General features: G+C 65.8%; 1 protein-coding gene across 5 annotated transcripts in view; it reads left to right on the top strand.

Annotated features, from left to right (window-relative positions):
- VAV2 (vav guanine nucleotide exchange factor 2) overlaps positions 1-21,068 on the top strand; it is a 164,295-nt gene that overhangs the window by 87,815 nt on the left and 55,412 nt on the right. For all 5 annotated transcript variants that reach the window (XM_047093802.1, XM_047093803.1, XM_047093801.1 and 2 more), the window contains exon 4: positions 19,109-19,177. In XM_047093802.1, coding sequence (XP_046949758.1) covers positions 19,109-19,177 — 69 coding nt within the window. The remainder of the gene's footprint in view (positions 1-19,108; positions 19,178-21,068) is intronic.

The following is a 21,068-nucleotide window of genomic DNA, read 5'->3' as shown; positions in this document are numbered from 1 at the left end:
GGGCAAAGGGCAGAACTCTCCCTGTTACTGAAGCTGGCAGGTGAGGCCAAGGAACCCCCAGCCCACGAAGGTCACCTCTGCCAGCCACCTGCTCGCCCAGTGGCCTTACGCAGGGATGCTCTTGGGGCCTCTGTCTCTTCTTCTGTAGCTGGGAAGGGTCCCCTGCTGGGCAGAGTCACCGTGAGCCTACTCACTGCACGGCACCTGACACCCTGTGGAGGCTCAAGGCGCTGGCCGGGGTGGTGGGCTGACAGGGGGCCCCCAAAAGCTACACCCCCCTGCTGGCTCCTGGCCCTAATGTGACAGGGAAGGGGTTCTCTGCAGGTGTAATCAGGTTGTTATAGGCGTGATTATATCGTAAGGAAAAGAGGGGGGCAGGAGGGTGGGAGCGGAGCAAGGAGACGAGACGGCAGAGCAGAGGTTGGGGCGATGTGGCCACAAGCCGAGGAATGCTGGGGTCTTAGGGAAAGGCAAGGAGCTGCCAGGCCACGAAGGGGGCGTGGCCACTGCCACTGGCCCCGTGGCTCCCCCAGCACACTGCCTCCTGCCTGTTCTTGTGACCCCACAACTCTGCTTTTGAAGGTTAATACGGGCTGCCTGGGGGTCCTCATGCTTGGTCTTTTCCTCCAGTCTGAGAGACCCCAGACCCATTTGAGGGGGGCTGTCCTGTGGGCAGGCTGCAGGGTGGCTGGGTGGGTGGGGCAGGGACAGGGGTGGGAGAGACCCGTCTGCCCCCAGGCCCCAGCGAGCTGGGACGTCCTTTTTCTTTTTTTTTTTTTTTTAATTTTTTTTTCAACGTTTTTTATTTACTTTTTTTTTGGGGGGGGACAGAGAGAAACAGAGCATGAACGGGGGAGGGGCAGAGAGAGAGGGAGACACAGCATCGGAAACAGGCTCCAGGCCATCAGCCCAGAGCCTGACGCGGGGCTCGAACTCACGGACCGTGAGATCGTGACCTGGCTGAAGTCGGACGCTTAACCGACTGCGCCACCCAGGCGCCCCAGGGACGTCCTTTTTCAATTTCAAGGGAATTCTCAGAATGTCAGACACACCGGATCCAAATCTGAGTGCGGGAAAGTGTTCTGGAACTGCAAAGAAGTCCCTCTTGTCCCGTCGCTGGCTGCAGAGGACCTGTCCTTGGTCTTCCTGCGTCAGGGGAACGGGGAGTGAGCCTTCACCCCGGATGCTCTCCTGGGTTGCAGACATAAGGCGAAGGAGCCCAGGCAGGGGTCAGCCTTGCTGCCCGAGGGGTCTCCCGAGGGCGTGTCCCGCCTTGGCCTGAAGCCAGCGTCTCTGTGGGATGGTGGGGGATCCTGTGTACCCTGTGTTTCTAGGCAGGAGAGGCAGGACCTCCCTCCATCCTCAAAGGGGCTCCTCCCCAAGTAAAGGTCCTGTCCTGCCGTGGGGCTCCCCGTGTCGGTGACGTCGGCCGTGGCTCTCTTGGGCACAGTCCCCAGCTCTCTCCGCTGTCCCCCTCCCTGCCCATGTCCCTTTCTCATCTGGTGCCACCTGGTTAATTCCAGGTGACGGGACTGTGCACGAGAGAGGCTCGGATGGAAAGCGGCGATTTTCACGCGCTCATAGCTCATTCTGTGGCAAGATGGTTTTAATGGTCCCACCTGGTGACACCAGGCACCTGGCCACTTGTCCTCAGTGGAGAGCCTGCGTTCCTCTCCTTTTGTGATGACCGCGGGGCTGGCACCGTTGCGTTGGCCGTGGGGGAGTCATTGGAAGACACGAGACTCCTTCCCGGGAGGGGCTCCCATGAGGCCACCTGTGGGCTGTTGGGGGTCTCGGATGCGCCCGGCCTCCCCTGGCGGCTCGGTCCGGCTGGTGCCTGCCCCGCACCCCATGCCCCACTCGTCCCGCCAGGGTGAGCGAGGTCGTCGGTGGTTGTCACGTGCAGAGCCCCAGCCTGGCCTGGTTGCTGCCTCACTCCCCGCGTCTGCCGGGGCCGCTGCTCAGGTCTCCAGGCTTCGGCCGAATGAGCCATGTCGGAGTGTGTGTGTGTGTGTGTGTGTGTGCACGTGTGCCTGGCGTGTTCCCTGCGTGTTTTCTCGCACACCGCGCTGGGACCGCCCACTCACGTCTGCATCCTGGTGTCTTGTCCGTCGGCGTGCCGACAGCTGAACCTGCACCCGGACGTGCCAGCCGGGGCGGTGGGGGCCCAGAGTGCTCCAGATCCTCCCTCGGGGCTCCGTGGAAGGTTCTAGAAGGGATGGCATGCCTAGTGGTGAAGGCAGGGGTGGGAAGAAAGGTGGGCAGGCAAGGAAGGCAGAGGTGTTTGGCCATCCTGCCTGGGCAGTGTCGGAGGAGAGAGTGTGGGCAGGGGGAGGGGGGGACCTTCTGGTTTAAGGGTCCCGGAGCTGGTGTGGCAGCCGGGCCAGTGACAGGGCCGTCACTGCAGGGGTGGGGGGCGCTTCATGCGGCACAGGGGGCTTGTGTTGTGTGGGCCAGGCCCCAGCGTGGGCAGGGGGGCAGATGTGGGTGTGGCTCAGGTCTGGCCTGGCCCGTGTGTGTCACACAGAACCTGCCTCCGAGAAGGAGGGGCTGCCAGGACAGGGCCCACCCCAGTGGGACGAGGGCGCCTTTTCTGTTCACCTGACAAAGTGACACCAGCTCGTCCTGCTTGTCCTGCTTCGGAGCCCCTCCTGGGAAGGACTCTCACGGCATTCCCTACAGCCTCCTGTCCCCTCTCTCCCCAACTTGGTGACGGTGGCCCACTGTCAGGGACGAGGGGAGGCCTCAGGGCAGAGAGGAGAACGACACGCTGACCTTGGTGGCACTGAGGCCGTGTCCTGTCCACACTGGCCACCAGGACAGAGCTCCTGGGAGGCAGCCCACCGTCCTTCCTCTGGACACCTGAGTGGTTGTCACCTGCAGGTGAGATCCGGCCACCGTGTCAGGACCAAGTGGAAAAGCCAGGCAGCCGGGCATGGTGGCTGGCACCTGACGAACGGCAGCCAGGTGACTTTTGCAGGGAGTCTCTCCCAAGACCCCAGGAGGGACCCTGCCTCCTCTTGTCACTGCCCCCCCCCCCCCGCCCCGAACGGGATTCCCGGGGAACCCTCGGTGCACTTGTCTCCGCCACTCCGCTGTGGGCACCGGAGCTGGAAGGACACACGCTTGTTCAAAATGTATTAACGGGCCGTTTTGTGCCAGGACAGCGGGGAGCTGATTCACGCTGGGGACAGTCAGGAGGAGCAGGCCGGCTGCCCGGCGGGAGGGCCGTGAACCGCCAGCTGGAGCCTCCACGGCCGGCAGGGTCTCGAAAAGGACAGAGGACCGCTGATTGCGCCCGCTCCCCTCCCGGATCTCTGGTCCTGGTGGCGGGGCTCGCGGGGTGGGGGTGGGGAGCCCCCGTGCCGTCCGCTCGCCCACAGAGCGCACTCAGCTGGCTGACCTCTCGGCCCTCCCCCCCGCACCCCGGCCTCCCATCCTCTGTTCATGCGACCAGTCAGCTCTGCATCTGTCCATCTGTCCCTTTGCCCCCCATCCATCCCCCCATCTGTCCACCTGTCCCTCCGTCGATACGTCGTCTGCACGCTTACCCGTCCTTCTACCCACCCGAATGTCCTTCCATCCCCCCTCTGCCCATGTCACGTGAACGTGGGTAGGCTGGTCTCAGCGCGGTGCTGTGATGTGGTTAAGGTCACAGCCTCGTGCCGTGGTCCAGGCCCGGCAGCGCTAAGGCGAGGCCCGGTCTGCTCCCCAGCGCGGACCAGGCGCTCGGCCGTGTTTCATCGGGGGGGGGGGGGCGGACAAAGGGGTGACCCAGCTGACCTGGGTGGTGGCCAGATGCTGGGCCCATTTCCTGCTCCTGAGCCCGTACGGACCCTTTGGTAAAGCAGCTCACAACCCCCCTGGGCCGTTGTGAACATTCAGACGACCCCCGTCGAGCCCTCCACACCGGCCCTGACAGGTGGTAGGCGGAGGGGCCGCCTCTTTGTGTCTCAGTTTCCTCGTCTGCAAACAGGGGTCTGCCCACACCCACCTGGAGGGCTGAGTGGGTTAAAGCAGGTCGTGCGTGAGTTTCCTGCTTCGACGTGGGTGGAGGGAGCGTGGGCCCTGCCTGCGGACGATCTTGGCAATGCTCACGCCTCCGAGAGCCCGGGGTCACGGCCGCGCTCGAGGTGCTCGTGCAGGACAGTCGGGGACAGCGCGCTTCCAAGCCCGAGCGTCTGCTCCAGTGTGTGGCTCAGGAGCATCCCCGCCGGGCCTTCCTGGGGCAAAAGTTCAGAGTCATGGCCGGGAGATGTCACTGGTGGCTGCATCGGCCTGTCCTCGCTGACAGACGTTCCTGGTGCCAAGACAAGAGCCTCGCTGCTTGAGGAAAACCCCAGGAGCGTGAGCTGCCTCCCTGGCCGAGGACCCGTCTGCGCCAGGCAGTGAGACGGAAAACAAGGGCGGGGGGGGGGGGGGGCCTGGCATAGTCTCTGTGACCCTTGCAGATTCATCAGGTCCCCGGGGACAAATTTCAGACCTTTTGCCCGGCTCCCACAGCCTGGCACCTTCACGCTGGAGGGGCCCTTCATCCCTCCTTTTACATGAGGGGAAACTGAGGCCCAGAGGACCTTTCCTAAGGTCCCTTACCCGAGGAAGTCAGCAGTCATTCATTCATCTGCTCATTCATTCATTCTGTCTGTGCCTCATGATGTCTGCCCCCAGGCCAGGTGCTGGGACACAGCCAGAACTGACTGCTGTCGGGCAGGGAGTTGGACACAGGGCCCCGGTCACAGGCAGGTGACCGTGCCACAGCAGGCCGCGGGGCAGGGCGGGATGAGTGGGGAACATGACCTGAAACCCGGAGGCACAGGGTGAAGGGCAGGCCTGAGTTAGTCGGGTCCAGCTGCCGGTGGGATTTTCAGCAGGTGCATTAGCCCTGAGCCTGTTTCCTGGTCTCTGAAAGGGAGGCTCGCGTTGGCCGATGGTCAGAGCCCTTAGTGAGTCCCAGGGCCCGAGCAGCCCCGAGCAGTGGTTCTCAGGTGAGGCCTGAGGACGCCTTCGAAGGAGAGCCCAGACCGGGTGGGCGTGGGCCGAACGGTGGCTTTAAAAAGATACACCCCGGACCTGTGAATGTGAGCTCGCTAGGGAAACCCAGGGGGCCCTAATCCGATGGCCAATGTCCTTATAAGAGACGCGTGGGAGAGAGACGCAGGCAGAGGGGCCGTGTGCAGACGGAGGCAGGGACCGAAGGCCTCTGCCACAGCCCAGGGACACCGGGGCCCCCGGGAGCTGGGAACGGCAGGAGGGACCCCCGCCCTAGAGCCTTGCCCGGCCCTGCCCACATCTCGACTGGGATTTCCGACCTCTAGCGCCGAAAGCGTGGATTTCTGCTGTGTTCAGCCTCCCGGTTTGTGGCACTTGGTTATTGGCAGCTGTGGGACTCTCACGCGGTGGGTGAGGCTGGGCAGCGGGCGCTGGGGCGGGGGCCAGGTGGGGGCCCCAGCCTCCAGCATGCCTGGCGTGTGGAGCTGCGAAGTGCCCTTCCCAGAGGCTGATCTGTGTCCCCACGAGCCCCAACCACCGACACCTGCCCGCGGCGGGGATCGGGGGCTCAGAGACGCCCCTGTGGTTAGCAGGGACGGGGGCTCCTTCTTCAACAGCGTTCGTTGTTGGGGGGCGGTGAGGATCTCCACCTGTACCGGGTCCCGAGCCCTCTCAACTCCTGCCCTTCCCTCTGGGGAGCGAAGATGGCTTCACTCTGTGGCAAGCCAGACAATAAAAGCCTGCCTCTTCGGCAAATGTCGCCATTAAAAATTTATCAGGGCAGCTGCGCGACATTATCGGCGCGTTTTCGGAGACCAAGCAGCAAGCGTTGTTGTGCGGTGGGATTTACACACGTGCAGAGGGGAGGTGCGGTCGTCAAAAGCGCCCGTGGAGCAGAGCGTGATGTCCTGACACGGTGGTGGTGTTGGGACTGTGGCCTGGCGGGGGGCGGGGGCGGGGGGGGGGGGCGCGCTGTCGTTAGCAGGGTCCCCCAGCCCAGCTCCGGGGTGAGGTCTGTCGTGCTCTGTACAGCCGTGAGCCCGGCTCCCAAGCGTGGGGACAGCCCGCACCTGTCCTCACCGGCAGGGGCCCCGTTTTCCCCCGGACGTCACCCGGGGTGTCCGCCTCAGGGGGGGTTCTCGTCTGTCCTGTCCCTCCTCGCCACTGGCTGCTTCTGTTAGGCTGGGCCAGGTTCTGCAGTGGGAACGGAGAGCCCCCGAGGCCCGTGACTCAGAGCAGCCAGCGTTCGTGTCTTGCCCACGTGTTGCCACGTCGCCTGCTCCCACGACCAGGCCGGCGGGTGGCCTCCTGCTGGAACAGCGCGGCCGTCACGGCAGGGACGCGGCCCCGACGGCTCGTGCGCCGGCCCCTGCGGACCGTGCCCTGTCGGCGAAGCCATGATGCTTGGTGACAGGGACTCAGCCTCTCCCGCTGCTCGACGCTGCTCGTCCCCAGGGTGGGGGACTGTTGCTCCCCTTTCACAGAGGAGGAAACTGAGGCCGGGAGGCTGAGGGGCTTGCCGGAGGGGGTCTCGTGACGAGGGAGCGGGAGAGCTGAGCCGGGCCCTGAGCCCGCCCGGTCACCCGTGGTGATCTCGCTCACCTGCTGTTCATCGTGCCGAGATGCACTGGTCCCCCCCCCCACCACGTGGCCCCCCTTTTGGCCAACACGTGGCAGTAAGTATTCTGACAGGAGAGAGGGGGGTCTTGGAATGGACCACCTTTTCTTGGCCTTCTTAGTCCCCATTTGTTCTGATCTTTTCCTCTTCTGTTTATTTTTATTTACTTATTTATTTTTATTTTTGAGAGAGAGAGAGAGAGAGAGACAGAGCATGTGTGGGGAAGGGGCAGACAGAGAGGGAGACACAGAATCCGAAGCAGGCTCCAGGCTACGAGCTGTCCGCACAGAGCCCGACGCGGGGCTCGGACTCACAAACCGCGAGATCGTGACCTGAGCCGAAGTCGGATGCTCAACTGACTGAGCCACCCGGGTGCCCCTTCTGTTTATTCATTTAACTTTTAATTATTTTGAGCCCTCTTGAGCCCTCCAGTCAACCCAGGGAGCTAGAACATTCCAGCTCACGGGGCCCCAGGAGACTCAGGACCCGGCCCTGCTCCCGCACCCACCACCTGCCTGGTCCTGTCTAGTTAGTTTTACTAAATCTCACGTGTAGTTTCGTCTAGTCCTCCTCGTTTTGGACGTTTAACGAAGAGAGTCCGTCAGGTTGGCTCCGGGGACTCGCTGTTTTCTCTGGCCGTCCTGTGACGCATCAGGTCGCGGTATGCGGCCCTGGGCCCTGTCCCCCGCGCCACAGCTCCCTGTGGGTCAGCGCTTGGAATGCCCACCCCCACCCGGGAGTCGGGGGTCTCGGCCCCGCTTTGCAGAGGGGAGGCCCCGAGGGAAGCCTCCGGCCCGGTGTCCCAGCCGGTCGGTGGTGGGGCCGGGACCCCGTTCCGTGGGAGTCAGCGGGGCGTTGGGGGTCCCGGGGCCTGGCCCTGCACTGAGCCGGACACCCCAGCCCTACCGGCCTCAGTTCCCTGCAGGGCTCCATCCCCGCTTTGCGGACGCTGGGTGGGAGACCTGGACGCGTCTCTACCCCGACCTGGCCCGGAGGCTCTGGCGTCCCTGATGCCGAGCTGCTCGGGGCACGGGCGCCTTGCTGGCTCTGTCCCCCGTCCCCGGTGGGGTTGGTGGCCGCAGAAAGCTGGATTTTCTGCCATGTGGAAGAATTCCCTCCTCGAGCACCCCCGGGTCTCGGGGCCCTGGACGTCACTGCGGCGTGGGAACCCGGCCGGCAGTCCTGAAGCAGGGTTTGGGCGGAACAGTGTCCAGCCGTGGCCCCTCTGATTATTATTTCCTAAAGCCGAGGCCTGGAGCCCGGCCCCGGAGCTCGGCTGGGCCCTTGGCCCTGCACACGCCAGGGTGGGCGATGACCCACACGCGGCTCCACACCCAGAGCCACCTTCAGACCCAGGGCTGGCGCCATCTGGGAGGGCTGAGGCCCGGTTCTGATCCATAGTGGCCACGCCAGAGTCCACGGGGCACGGTGGGAGGGCTGCGGTCCGTCCTTGTCCTCGCGTGGGCCCAGGGCAGCCCGCTCCTGGGGACACAGCTGATTACGGCTCTCCCCTGTCCCCAGGGCCTCCCCTGTCACCCTCTTGAGGCCCAGGCTCCAGGGGGAGGGGGGGCACTCAGATCCCCTGGGCAGGGCACCTCGATCCGGCTGAGCCCCAGGGAGTGAGCAGTGGCAGGCCCGGGGCAGCGGACGCCCCGGCAGAGGCTTCCGGAGGGAACACACTTGGTGTCCTGGGGGATGGAGAGGGGCCAGGGACAGTGGGAAGGAGACTGCGTGGGGAGGGATGGGCAGGGCACAGGGTCTCCGAGCCTCCGAGTGGGAGGGGTTTCAGCGGGGCCGTGGCCTCTGAGATCTTGTCTGGAACCCTCCGGCCAGGACCGGTGAGGGGGCGCCCATGGCCGGATGCCCGGGCACAGGGCGGGGGTGGGGGTGGGGGGCATGGGCTTGCTCCTGCCTGTGTCTCCTGCGCTCTCTGGCCCCTCTTGGGGGCAGTCCTGGTTCCAAGCCCAGCTTTCTTCACCTCCCTGGGCCTTGATGTCCTCGTTTGTGATGAGATGGTCACCCCCGTCTTGTGGACAGTTGTCATGACTGACTGAGAGCTTGAGGACGCCCCCTCCTTGTCCTGAGGCCTCCCGGGCCCCTTGTTTGTGAATGGGAGGGGGGGCTCGGGTTTCACGCATGCCCCACCTCACCCACACCCCCGGCCGGCGGGTGGAGGCTCGACCGGACTGCCCTGGACCGGCCCCGCATCTGGGCCGTAGGTGCCGTGATGGAGGGGTGGCCAGAGCTCCCCGGGACGCCGACCTGCTTTTCTAACCAGAGCCCACGGGTCAGGCTTCCCCTCGGAGTGCGATCCACCCCACCACTGACCGTGGCTGATCAGCGATGCCGTCACATGGAGGGGGCGCCGGCAGGCCGGCCTTGGTTTGGCCTCTCCGCCCGGGGGGATCCACTGAGGGCGGGGGTGCTGGCTCCGGGGGGCCTGCAGAGGCCTTCTTAGGTCTCGGTGCTTTGGGGTTCGCAGCTACCATTTCCCAGGAGACAGGCAGGAAGTGGGAGGGGCACAAGAGTGCCTCCAGCTCTGTGTCACCCTGGTGTCACCCCCCGCACCCCCCGCTCCACCCACACGGTTTGTTCTTGGAGAGGAGAGAATGGTGGCCCAGAGAGGGGAGGGATCTTGCCTGAGGTCACACAGCGACTTGGTCAGTCCGATTCCCCAGTAGGGTCCCCATCTAGTCTCCCAGCTTTTGCGTATTTCCTGAGGAGATCTAGGTCTGCTAACCCACCGACTTGGCCTCCTTCCGGAGCCAGCGGCGTGCATTTGACCCCCGGCACGGCGAATGAACGTTTCCGTGTCTTTCTGTCCCCACTCCCACCAGTGCGTCCGCCACAGGCTCGGACAAGCTGCCATTTTCTGCGTGCCAGTGCCACTGGGTCACGTAATTAGGGAGCAGAGGGGGGTCGGGGAGGGCCTGAGCTCCACCCCAGCATTACAGACCTGTGCTGGGACCGGAGAGGTCATTTCAGAGAGCCACATCTACGTTCAGATGTGGACGTGGCAAAGGAGAAAAGGGAAGAGTCTCTATCTCCAGTGGATTTCAGTCCGTGTTCCCAGCTGCCCTGGTGGGAGCAGTTTGGTAAAGACCCCATCAGAGCAGGGAGCCTATCGAGCTTCCGGCCTGGAGGCTGGTGGGCTCTGGAGCCTTCGAACGGCCACCCCGCCAGGCCTGCTTGCTCCTCGGGAGTCGGGCCTGTCGTCCGTCCGTCCATCCCTGACTACAGTCCCGCCCCGGCCGGCCCCGTGTGCCTCCCACTGCCCGGCGTGTCCGAGCTGGGCACGGCTTCCCCAGCCAAGGCCAGAGGACGTTTAGGGGCTCTGGGCCATCCGTCCCCAGTTTGGAAACTTTGTGCGGAGCGGGCACGCTGGGTTTCTGTTGGCACAAATGGGGGTGTGCAGAGGCCCCAGCCCACAGACTGGGAAGAGGGGCCAGGCAGGCGGTGGCTCTGGGAACCCCCTCTCTGCGGGTCTGTGGCCAGTTCCGAGACGCTTCCCGTCCCCTAGTGGACGTGGCCAGACTGTCCCGTTCGGGCAGGGCACGGGCTGCGGGGATTTCCTGCCCCCCACCCCCCAGGCATGGGAGGAAACAGCGGAGTGGCTGCGGGGGCTGGGCCCTGCCGACCCCCTGGCCTTTCCGCTTCTAACTGCTGCCGTTCCGAGAAGTGTGCCGGAAAATCAAAAATACACTGATTTTCGGGGCTGCTGAGAAGTGGCCGCTCCGGGCCCCGCCCTCCCGACGGTGGGATGGCCCGGCCGGGACGAGGTCAGAGCGTCTCCCTCCGCCCTGCTAGGGTTTGGGAAGCAAGGGCGGAAACAGGCTGGGATTTGGGGATCGCTTGGGCTTCCTCTCTGGGGGGGGGGTGCTTGCCATCTCCCCGGGTCGCCCCACTTCCCCGCTCAGCCTGGCGTCTGCTGGGCCTGCCGCGGCTGTGATGGACATGTGGCTTCACTTTGGTGTCCCTGCTTCCCAAGCCCCCGCCACACGGGAGGCAGAGAGGGGGGATTAATCCCCATTTTACAGCCCAGTTCATCGAGGCCGGGGCTCGGACCCTTTGGCAAGCTCTCGGGCTAGGAGACCGGCCAGTTCCGACTCCCTCCTACACGAGGCTGGGACCCTGCACTCAGCATCAGCATCAGACTTTGCTCTCCAAGCCAGCTCACCCCCGCCACCTCCTGTGAGCAGCCCTCCTGATTGCCCCAGGCCAGGACTGCCCTTCCACCCGGACTCCCTCCTGCTCTCTGCGCCCCTGTGGCTCCCTGCGCCCTTCAACCCCGTGTGGGTCACCCTCGTCTCCGACACGGGGTGTGGCCTGCACCGGCTGCGGGCGTGGGCGGGGTGCACGGCCGGCGCTGCCCCCTGACGCGAGGGCCCGTCTGTGCTGGGCGGCGGCCGGCTGAGAAAAGAAACCGGATCCGTCGGCTTGTTTTGACAATCGGTGCCGTGTGGTGGGAGGGCCGTTTTTAATAAGGAACCCTGGGTGCTTCAAGGCCTCGCAGCCAATTAGCAGACGGCACCCAGGTGACTCTCTCGATAATTAAACGGGCCCGTCGCGTCCTCCAGGCCGCTGTTCTTGATGTGCCTTTCAAGTGTGCCCGGCCACCGCTGCCCTGGCAAACTGGTGCCGGGGGGGTGTTGCCCCCCCACCCCCACCCCCCATGCTGGCCGCTTCCTTCTCACCAGCCCCTGGGCACACCTGCGCACACCCAGGCACACGTGGAGAGACGTGGCCAGTCCCGATGGTGTCCTGGTACCAGGCTCTCCCACAGCCCCACTACACCCAATTTGGAGGCCGGCTTCAGAAGAGGAAACTGAGACCTGGCCGAGATGTAGGCTGCCCACCCGTGCCCCGAATGGAAGCACCGTTGTCTCCCGCGTGCGGGACTAGGAGGCCAGCACTGAAATTCCCTGGTTCCGGGCAAACCGGATGGCGGTCGCCCGCTGCAGGGCAGTGCTGGGTGCCCCTGGGCCTCTGGGGCCCCGTCCGCCGGTCTACCCCTCCGGGGTGTGGACTCAGGGCTCTGGCCCCCACCCTTCTCTGGGGCGCAGCGGGCTGGCCAAGGAGGACTGAGCCATCCGCGACCCTGCCAGTAAACCCGGCCCTTGGAGGTCACTTGCAGGGAGTCAGAATTGTGCTTTCTTCTGGAAGGCGCCAAGTGAAAGATGAAGTTTGGCTGTGTCTCAGGCCCTGGGTCCCTTTCATCTGAACGCCCGCAGAACCTGGGAAAATGAACGCCATGTCCTACGTTCTCTGAGCAGTGCTGAGTGACCCACATCGGAGCCAAACGCTGACCCGGAACGTTCTTACCTTCCTGAGTGCCAACTTTTGTTTCCAGACGATGTCCTTCATCTGAGGCACGGGGTGGGGGAGAAGAGCTCTGGGGGTGGGGAGCAGGGCCCGGTGACGGTGCTGACCTTGGGCCAGGGGCTGCCCGCTGGGGCTGGCTCCGGGAGTCAGCACCGGGAGCTGTTGGGCAGGAGGCCGCGGGAGCCTTGGGGACTGGACTGTCTGTGTCTGAGCCCTGGACTGGGCAGGTGGGCTCTTGGGGTGGGCCACCCAGAGGGGAGGAAGGGTGACCCGTCCTGTCAGATACTCTCCAGACACTCGCTGGGTAGAAGGGCCTGACCTTAGAGGCTCACGGTGTTAACTTGTTCCAGTGACTGCTACTCCCATTCTACAATTAGGGAAACTGAGGCAGAGAAGAGGGTGCCCTGCTCAGGGCCACATAGTGAGCCTGCAGCACAGTCAGGATTTGAACCCGGGTCTTCGTTCTTAGCTCTGCCCTCAAGGCCTCCTCTAAAACGAAGCTGATAGACGTGGCTTTCTGTTTTGGCTTCCGGGGTGTTGGGGATAGAGCTGGGGGACGGCGCATCCGGGCCCTGGGCTGGGCCACCTGCACACACAGCTCGGTGAGGAGAGGTGCACCTGCCGTGTTCCCGGGCTTCCTGGTCTGGGGCGAAGGACCCCCCCCCCACCCCCCACCCCGGGAAGCAGGCCCAGGAGCCCCCGTGTGGCCCTGCACAGTGGAGTGTGGAGTAGGGGTAATAATGTGGAGGAGGCGCCACCTGGCACCAGCCACCAGACGGGCCACGGGCGCATGCCACACACACGGAGAAGTCAGGCAGCGGGAGGCACACTGGCCCTGGGCACAGCCCCGCGTTCCCTCCCGTTGGCTGCTGCCTGGACAAGTACTCAGGCAACTCGGACAGGAGGATCATTTCTCTTGGAGCCCCACTGCCCAGGTCCCACAGCCCAGGTCCCACCACCCAGGTCCCACATCCCAGGTCCCACGGCCCAGGTCCCACGGCCCAGGTCCCACATCTCAGGTCCCACGGCCCAGGTCCCACGGCCCAGGTCCCACATCCCAGGTCCCACATCCCAGGTCCCACCGCCCAGGTCCCACATCCCAGATCCCACGGCCCAGGTCCCACGGCCCAGGTCTCACGGCCCAGGTCCCACGGCCCAGGTCTCACGGCCCAGGTCCCACATCCCAGGTCCCACCGCCCAGGTCCCACATCCCAGGTCCCATGGCCCAGGTCCCACATCCCAGGTCCCACATCCCAGGTCCCACCGCCCAGGTCCCACATCCCAGGTCTCACAGCCCAGTCCCAGGTCCCACGGCCCAGGTCTCACGGCCCAGGTCCCACATCCCAGGTCCCACCGCCCAGGTCCCGCATCCCAGGTCTCACAGCCCAGTCCCACGGCCCAGGTCCCACCGCCCAGATCCCACCACCCAGGTCCCACGGCCCAGGTCTCACGGCCCAGGTCCCACCGCCCAGGTCCCACCACCCAGGTCCCACGGCCCAGGTCCCACGGCCCAGGTCTCACGGCCCAGGTCCCACGGCCCAGGTCTCACGGCCCAGGTCCCACATCCCAGGTCCCACCGCCCAGGTCCCACATCCCAGGTCCCACGGCCCAGGTCCCACATCCCAGGTCCCACATCCTAGGTCCCACCGCCCAGGTCCCACCGCCCAGATCCCACCACCCAGGTCCCACATCCCAGGTCTCACGGCCCAGTCCCACGGCCCAGGTCCCACGGCCCAGGTCTCACGGCCCAGGTCCCACATCCCAGGTCCCACCGCCCAGGTCCCACATCCCAGGTCTCACAGCCCAGTCCCACGGCCCAGGTCCCACCGCCCAGATCCCACCACCCAGGTCCCACGGCCCAGGTCTCACGGCCCAGGTCCCACTGCCCAGGTCCCACCGCCCAGGTCCCACCGCCCAGGTCCCACGGCCCAGGTCCCACGGCCCAGGTCCCACTGCCCAGATCCCACGGCCCAAGTCCCACCGCCCAGGTCCCACCGCCCAGGTCCCACATCCCAGGTCCCACCGCCCAGGTCCCACATCCCAGGTCCCACCGCCCAGGTCCCACATCCCAGGTCTCACAGCCCAGTCCCACGGCCCAGGTCCCACGGCCCAGGTCCCACGGCCCAGGTCTCACGGCCCAGGTCCCACGGCCCAGATCCCACAGCCCAAGTCCCATGGCCCAAGTCCCACGGCCCAGGTCCCACATCCCAGGTCCCACATCCTAGGTCCCACGGCCCAGGTCCCACATCCCAGGTCCCACCACCCAGGTCCCACATCCCAGGTCTCACAGCCCAGTCCCACGGCCCAGGTCCCACGGCCCAGGTCTCACGGCCCAGGTCCCACGGCCCAGGTCCCACGGCCCAGGTCCCACATCCCAGGTCCCACCGCCCAGGTCCCACATCCCAGGTCCCACGGCCCAGGTCCCACATCCCAGGTCCCACATCCCAGGTCCCACCGCCCAGGTCCCACATCCCAGGTCCCACCGCCCAGGTCCCACATCCCAGGTCTCACAGCCCAGTCCCACGGCCCAGGTCCCACCGCCCAGATCCCACCGCCCAGGTCCCACGGCCCAGGTCCCACCGCCCAGGTCCCACATCCCAGGTCCCACGGCCCAGGTCCCACATCCCAGGTCCCACATCCCAGGTCCCACCGCCCAGGTCCCACATCCCAGGTCCCACCGCCCAGGTCCCACATCCCAGGTCTCACAGCCCAGTCCCACGGCCCAGGTCCCACCGCCCAGATCCCACCGCCCAGGTCCCACCGCCCAGGTCCCACCACCCAGGTCCCACGGCCCAGGTCCCACGGCCCAGGTCCCACTGCCCAGATCCCACAGCCCAAGTCCCACGGCCCAAGTCCCACTGCCCAGGTCCCACAGCCCAGGTCCCACCACCCAGGTCCCACAGCCCAGGTCTCACGGCCCAGGTCCCACATCTCAGGTCCCACTGCCCAGGTCCCACGGCCCAGGTCCCACGGCCCAGGTCCCACATCCCAGGTCCCACATCCCAGGTCCCACCGCCCAGGTCCCACGGCCCAGGTCCCACCGCCCAGGTCCCACATCCCAGGTCCCACCGCCCAGGTCCCACATCCCAGGTCCCACGGCCCAGGTCCCACATCCCAGGTCCCACCGCCCAGGTCCCACGGCCCAGGTCCCACCGCCCAGGTCCCACGGCCCAGGTCCCACATCCCAGGTCCCACGGCCCAGGTCCCACCGCCCAGGTCCCACCGCCCAGGTCCCACATCCCAGGTCCCACGGCCCAGGTCCCACATCCCAGGTCCCACGGCCCAGGTCCCACATCCCAGGTCCCACATCCCAGGTCCCACATCCCAGGTCCCACCGCCCAGGTCCCACATCCCAGGTCCCACGGCCCAGGTCCCACCGCCCAGGTCCCACGGCCCAGGTCTCACAGCCCAGTCCCACGGCCCAGGTCCCACGGCCCAGGTCTCACGGCCCAGGTCCCACATCCCAGGTCCCACGGCCCAGGTCCCACCGCCCAGGTCCCACATCCCAGGTCCCACGGCCCAGGTCCCACATCCCAGGTCCCACGGCCCAGGTCCCACATCCCAGGTCCCACATCCCAGCTCCCACCGCCCAGGTCCCACATCCCAGGTCCCACGGCCCAGGTCCCACCACCCAGGTCCCACGGCCCAGGTCCCACAGCCCAGTCCCACGGCCCAGGTCCCACGGCCCAGGTCTCACGGCCCAGGTCCCACATCCCAGGTCCCACAGCCCAGGTCTCACGGCCCAGGTCCCACATCCCAGGTCCCACCGCCCAGGTCCCACATCCCAGGTCCCACGGCCCAGGTCCCACCACCCAGGTCCCACGGCCCAGGTCTCACAGCCCAGTCCCACGGCCCAGGTCCCACGGCCCAGGTCCCACGGCCCAGGTCCCACATCCCAGGTCCCACGGCCCAGGTCCCACCGCCCAGGTCCCACATCCCAGGTCCCACGGCCCAGGTCCCACATCCCAGGTCCCACGGCCCAGGTCCCACGGCCCAGGTCCCACATCCCAGGTCCCACGGCCCAGGTCCCATGGCCCAGGTCCCGCTGCCCAGATCCCACAGCCCAGGTCCCACGGCCCAAGTCCCACCGCCCAGGTCCCACGGCCCTCACCACAGCACAGGAGGATGTGAAGCTAACTGGTCCTCCTGCGTCAGAGACCCGGAACCTGCTTCTCAAGGAGGGTGTTGTGTCTGGAGGTCCTCTCTTTGGCTGGTTTGGGCTTTGTCTTATAAAGCAAATCTGGCTGCCCACTGCTCAGGTCCTTCCCAGAAAGCAAACCTGAACCATCTGCCTGAGCTCCTGGAGTCCCAGCCGGCATGGACCTGAGCCCACCACGTTCAGCTCCAGGACCCCCAGGGCGTAGTCTGGCCCCCTTTCGGACCACGCATCCTCTCCCCTTGGACCTGTAGGCACATGGGGGGCACATGTCACGCCCTTAGAGGCCATAGTTTTTTAGCAGATTCTTGGAGAAGTCCTGAGGACGAAGAGCAGAGCCTGATGTCTTGGTTCCAGAGCTAGATTGAAGCTGCACCTTCTCCCTGGAGCCCAGAGCAGGTGCCCAGGAAGTACCAGTGAATGAATGAAGGAGAACGAAGCAGGAGGATTTAGAAACAGGAGGCGGGCCCTCGTCCGTTCTTTGTTCAGGGGTTTCGGTTCAGGCCCCCTTAGGGTGCCCTGTTTTCGGTGTCCTCTTTCTCTAGCCGGTGACCCCTTGTGCCCCCAGCACTGGGGCTGTGATTGTCCTGGGCAAGACGTGGCCACGCTGGATGCGGACATTGTACTTGGGGCGGGGGGAGGTGTCATCTGAGGGGGGTTCCTCCGGAAGCAGCCGTGTGCACCTGTCACTGCCTGTCCCCGGGAGGGGGGTGTGCTGGGTGGGGAAGCCTGGTGGGGTGGAGGAGACATTGCCTGATGCTTCTGGCCCGGCCATCCCCTCTATCCCCTTGGAGGTCCGGGTGGGAAACTTGGCTTCCCAGAAGCTGGGCACCAGGAAGTGTGGTCTCAGGAAGGGCCCGATGGGACGAGAGGATCCCAGCCTGCCCCGATAGGCTGAGGGGGGAGGGCTCGCCATCATTTCTGTGCTTCCGTCTCATTTCCTCCTCTTAAAGAGCACACGGGCTCTACTGTTAACGTCTGGATGTCTCGTTGAGCTGGGAGGGGGATGGGGGGCAGATGCGGCCCGGGGGATCTGGGTCGTCAGCTGGTGCCTGAGACAGAAGGGACAGAGCCAGCACTGGGGGCAGAGTGCCCACCCAGTCGCCCCTGCTCCAGCCCCACCCGAGCTTTAAGGCACAGCTGGGACGTAGCCCCAGAAGCAGCTCAGGTGCTCTCTGTGTAAATGGGCGTCCCCAGTGTTAAACCAGGGTCAGTGCTGCGGGGTCACGACTCGTGGGTGACTTGAACACCTGTGCGTGGTTTCTTATAAGCTCCCGACGGGGCTTTCCCGCCTCTAATTCACCGCTGCCCTTTGTTGTTGTTTCCCGGGGCAAAGAGCAGCTGGAGAGCACGTGACATCTGTCCGTCGTCCACCCATTCGTCCGTCTGTCCGTCCGTCTGTCCATGCCTTTCTAGTGCCAGGCTCTGTGCTGGGCGGACGTGCACCCAGGCTGAGAGCGTGGTCAGATCTTCCCACCTGAGGTGGGGCTTGAGTTGAACCTTGAAGGGAGTTCGGCTTGGGGGGGACGGGCTGGGGCAGGGGACGGAGGGCAGAGGGCGCACACGAGGGCTGCGGGCAGGGCGGACTGGGGGGGTAAGGCCGCCCCCACCCTGGGTACTCCTGTCTCAGGGCCAGCCCCCCGCGGCCAGGTGGCCGCCCCTCCCTCTCCTGCTCTGGCCCACCCTGGCCGTCGCCGGTCTCTGGCTGTGGCAGAAATGAAATGAACTTCTGCAGCCCAGTTCTTGAGGGGGTTTGTGGCCCGGGACGGGGACGTTAGAATAAAAGAAGCAGATTCTGTTCTGCCCAGATGGACACCTGGGTGCTGAGGACCACAGCCGGCCCTGCCCCCCTGACCGCCCCCCCTTCTCTCCTAGATGCAGTTTGGGAAGACAGTTGGTAGGGACCCTGGGGGTCCCCCCCCCCAGTATGGAACTATGAGAAAATAAAGGACCTCAAGTCCAGATAAGCTTGGGACTCACGGCCCACTCTGTCTGCTGGACAGATGTGAGAGGCCCTGACAAGGCCCGCAGCAGAGAAGCACAACCCACCCCCCGCCAGGAACTCTGTCCCACACCCTCCAAAAATCAGGGGTTCACCACCTCCAAAATCAGCCTTCGGATTCGACGGTGTCAGGGTCTCTCTCACCCTTGTCTGGAGGAGTTTCGTTGGGGGAGTGGATGCAAGTTGAAGGGACAGAGAGGAGGTGTTGGGGGGAGCTGTCGGTAGAGACAGATGGACTGTTCCTGAGGCACAAGGCCGAGGGAGGGGAACGTGGCAGGTGCTGGGGGCCCGGGGTGTGGCACCAAGGGGCTGTGTACCCAGGGGGTGACCCAGGAGGGACGGAGCTTCGGTGTGGCCATCGAGAAGACATTAAAGAGACTGCCGTGCTCCTCTTGGGGCTCCTCCCCTCGTGGCTCCCTTTCCAGAAGGGAGGCAGGGCCTTTGGGAAGGCAGCGGGGACAGGAGGACACGCTGTGACCCCGAGCCAGGCCCCGGGGCGCGGGCGAGCACCAGCCTTCTTACAGGCCACGGCGCGTGCCCAGCGTGATGGGCAGCCTCCCACACGGCACGCTGGTCCTCGCCCCTGTCCCTGTCCCTGTCCCTGTTCCAGAAGCTCCCCCGTCCCCACCAGAATCCCGTCCTTCGCCCTGTCCTCCGGGAGGATGACGCTGACAGTCCTTCTGGCCGGTGCTAACCACAAGGGCGCCCGGAGAGCCCCAGCGCTGTCACACGGGCGAAGGCTCCCTGCCGTCCCTGACGCTGTTCCCTCATTTGCCAACAGGGCCGCGGGGGCCCACGGAGAGTGACCGACCACCAGTGTCCCAGGGCCAAGCTGGGCACGGCCGTGCTCACCCCTGACGCCTCCACCTGGCTGGTCCCGATGCACGCGCCACCGTCGTGCGGACCCTGCTTCTTCCGCGAGGGCAGACAGAAGCCCGGCGTTGCAGACCCATGGGGGATTTGAGGCCGGGCGCCCGGCAGGCCGTACAGACCTGCTCACCCCTCTCTCGTCTCTCCACAGGCCCTTTCCCTCGGAGGAGACCGCGGAAAACGACGATGATGTCTATCGCAGCCTGGAGGAGCTGGCCGAGTAAGGAACCGGCAGGGAGGGGTGGGTCGGGGCCAGGGAAGTCTCGCCCGGCTGCCCTGCCCAGGGCCTCTCTGCTCGGGCTCCCCCAGGCCAGAGCGAGAACTCGGGCCTCCGTGAGAGCTCAGACGGATGAGCACGTCTTCACTTCATGCCCCCCTCCGGGTTCTGGAGGCCTCCCGGCTCCCGCTGGCCATGGGGGGAGCTGGTGTTTCCAGAAGCAGGGGCCCCTGGAGCACAGGCTACAAGCAGAGGCGGTTTGTGGGCTCAGGGCTGTCTCGCGGCCCGACGGGGGTGGGCGAGGGGCTGAGACCAGGTCACCTGAAGCCACAGGGGGCGTCCACCCCCTGCTCCGCGGCCCCGCCCTTGCATTGCTCTGTGTCTGCTTCCGGCCCGGCCCCCCTGTCCCGGGGCCCCCAGGGACCAGCTAGGAGCCCGGGGCGGTGGCTCTTCGTGAGGAGGTGGTCCGGCCCTGCAGGGCCAGCTGTGGCCGAGGGTCACGCGGCCGCTGCTCAGAGAAGGGGGCGGGCGGCTTCCCCGAGGAGGGGCCGTGGGGTGGGGGAGCTGGGGTGCCCCGACCGCGGGCGAGGAGGCCCTAGAAGCGATGGGCCCGCCCAGGCCCTGGGGTGGCGGCTGGTGGCTTCTGCCCCGGCCGGCCCCCTGCCCTTCCCAGCTCCTGCCGGCTGACTGCGCCCCTCTTTCCCCTTCGGTAGCAGACATCGCCTTGTCCGGGGGACTCCCCATCTCTCTCCCCTCCTCTTACAACAGACTGAACCCGAAATCCAGTGAGCATAAGAGCCGGGGTCTGTCGTGCACCTGCCGCGTGGGGGCGCTGTTTGCCGCCCTCCCTTGCTTATGGGGCTGCCTCTAGGGTGAGGGGCGTGGCCCATGTTTTTGCAGGATTCCCACGGATGTAAGCGATCTGAGTCACCCAAAAACCAGCGTGTCAGCACCATGCTGGTGGCCCAGCCTCATGGGAGTCTGCGAAGGAAACACCTCGCCGGCCTGTGGGAGCAGCGTCTCCCCCCAGCCCACCTTCCTGAAGCTGGGCTGGTCCCCAGGGCCCTGGGGGGACCCCGCAGTGAAGTGTGGGGCTCCTGGGGGCGCCTGGTTGGCCCCATTCGGGTTAGAGTCTGGAGAGTGCTCTGAAGGAGGCAAGCGGAGGTCAGGGCCCACTCGAGTCACATCCAGGTCCTGGACCACCCCCCCCCCCCCCCCCCCGGATGCCACTGGTCACCCTGACCGGTCTCAGGAATCGCAGAGGGACTCGGCTTCTTGGGGTGCCGGCTTGAGTGAGAGGCTGCTCCCCCGACCCTGTAAAGGGCGGGGAAACCGAGCCTCAGAGAGGCACGGCTGGAGGGAGGGCCCCCTGGGGGTGAGGGCCCAGCCCATCCCCCGTCTCCCACCTGCTGATGGCAGGCCCCCTTGCTGCTCGACTCAGGGCTACAACTGCGCCTCGCCCTCCCTTCCTGGCTTTTCCTGCCTGGGAGGTCCTTCTCGCCTACCACATCTGGGCCGAAGTGTCCCCCACTTGGGGAAGCCTCTCGTACCCACTCCCCGACCCCACAGGGCACCCACAGCCCCGTTTGCCGTTGGGCCGTCCGTGGGGTGCATCACGGTTGGACGGTGAAGTGTCTGTCTTCCGTAGACTGGAAGGTTCTGCGGTCCGACTCTGTGTCTCTTCCATGCCCCCCACCTCCCGCCCCCAGCTGCACACGCCTCCTGCACGTGGTGTGACGGCAAGTCCCGAGCGGTAACGACAGTTCTAGCGGGGGGGGGGGGTGCCCCTTTGCGGGGCCAGGCACTGCTGGGGCTTCACCTCCTTAGGAAGTCTCTGTGAGGTTCGCTCTGTGGGCTCCCCATGTCACAGACAAGGAGGTAAAGCCCGGAGCCT

The sequence above is a fragment of the Lynx rufus genome, unplaced genomic scaffold (genome assembly GCF_022079265.1).
Source record: "Lynx rufus isolate CCGP_SWC_20201006 ecotype Redwood Valley unplaced genomic scaffold, mLynRuf1.p SCAF_36, whole genome shotgun sequence".
In the NCBI taxonomy this organism is placed as follows: domain Eukaryota; kingdom Metazoa; phylum Chordata; class Mammalia; order Carnivora; family Felidae; genus Lynx; species Lynx rufus.
This window is presented reverse-complemented; position numbering and strand designations above follow the sequence as displayed.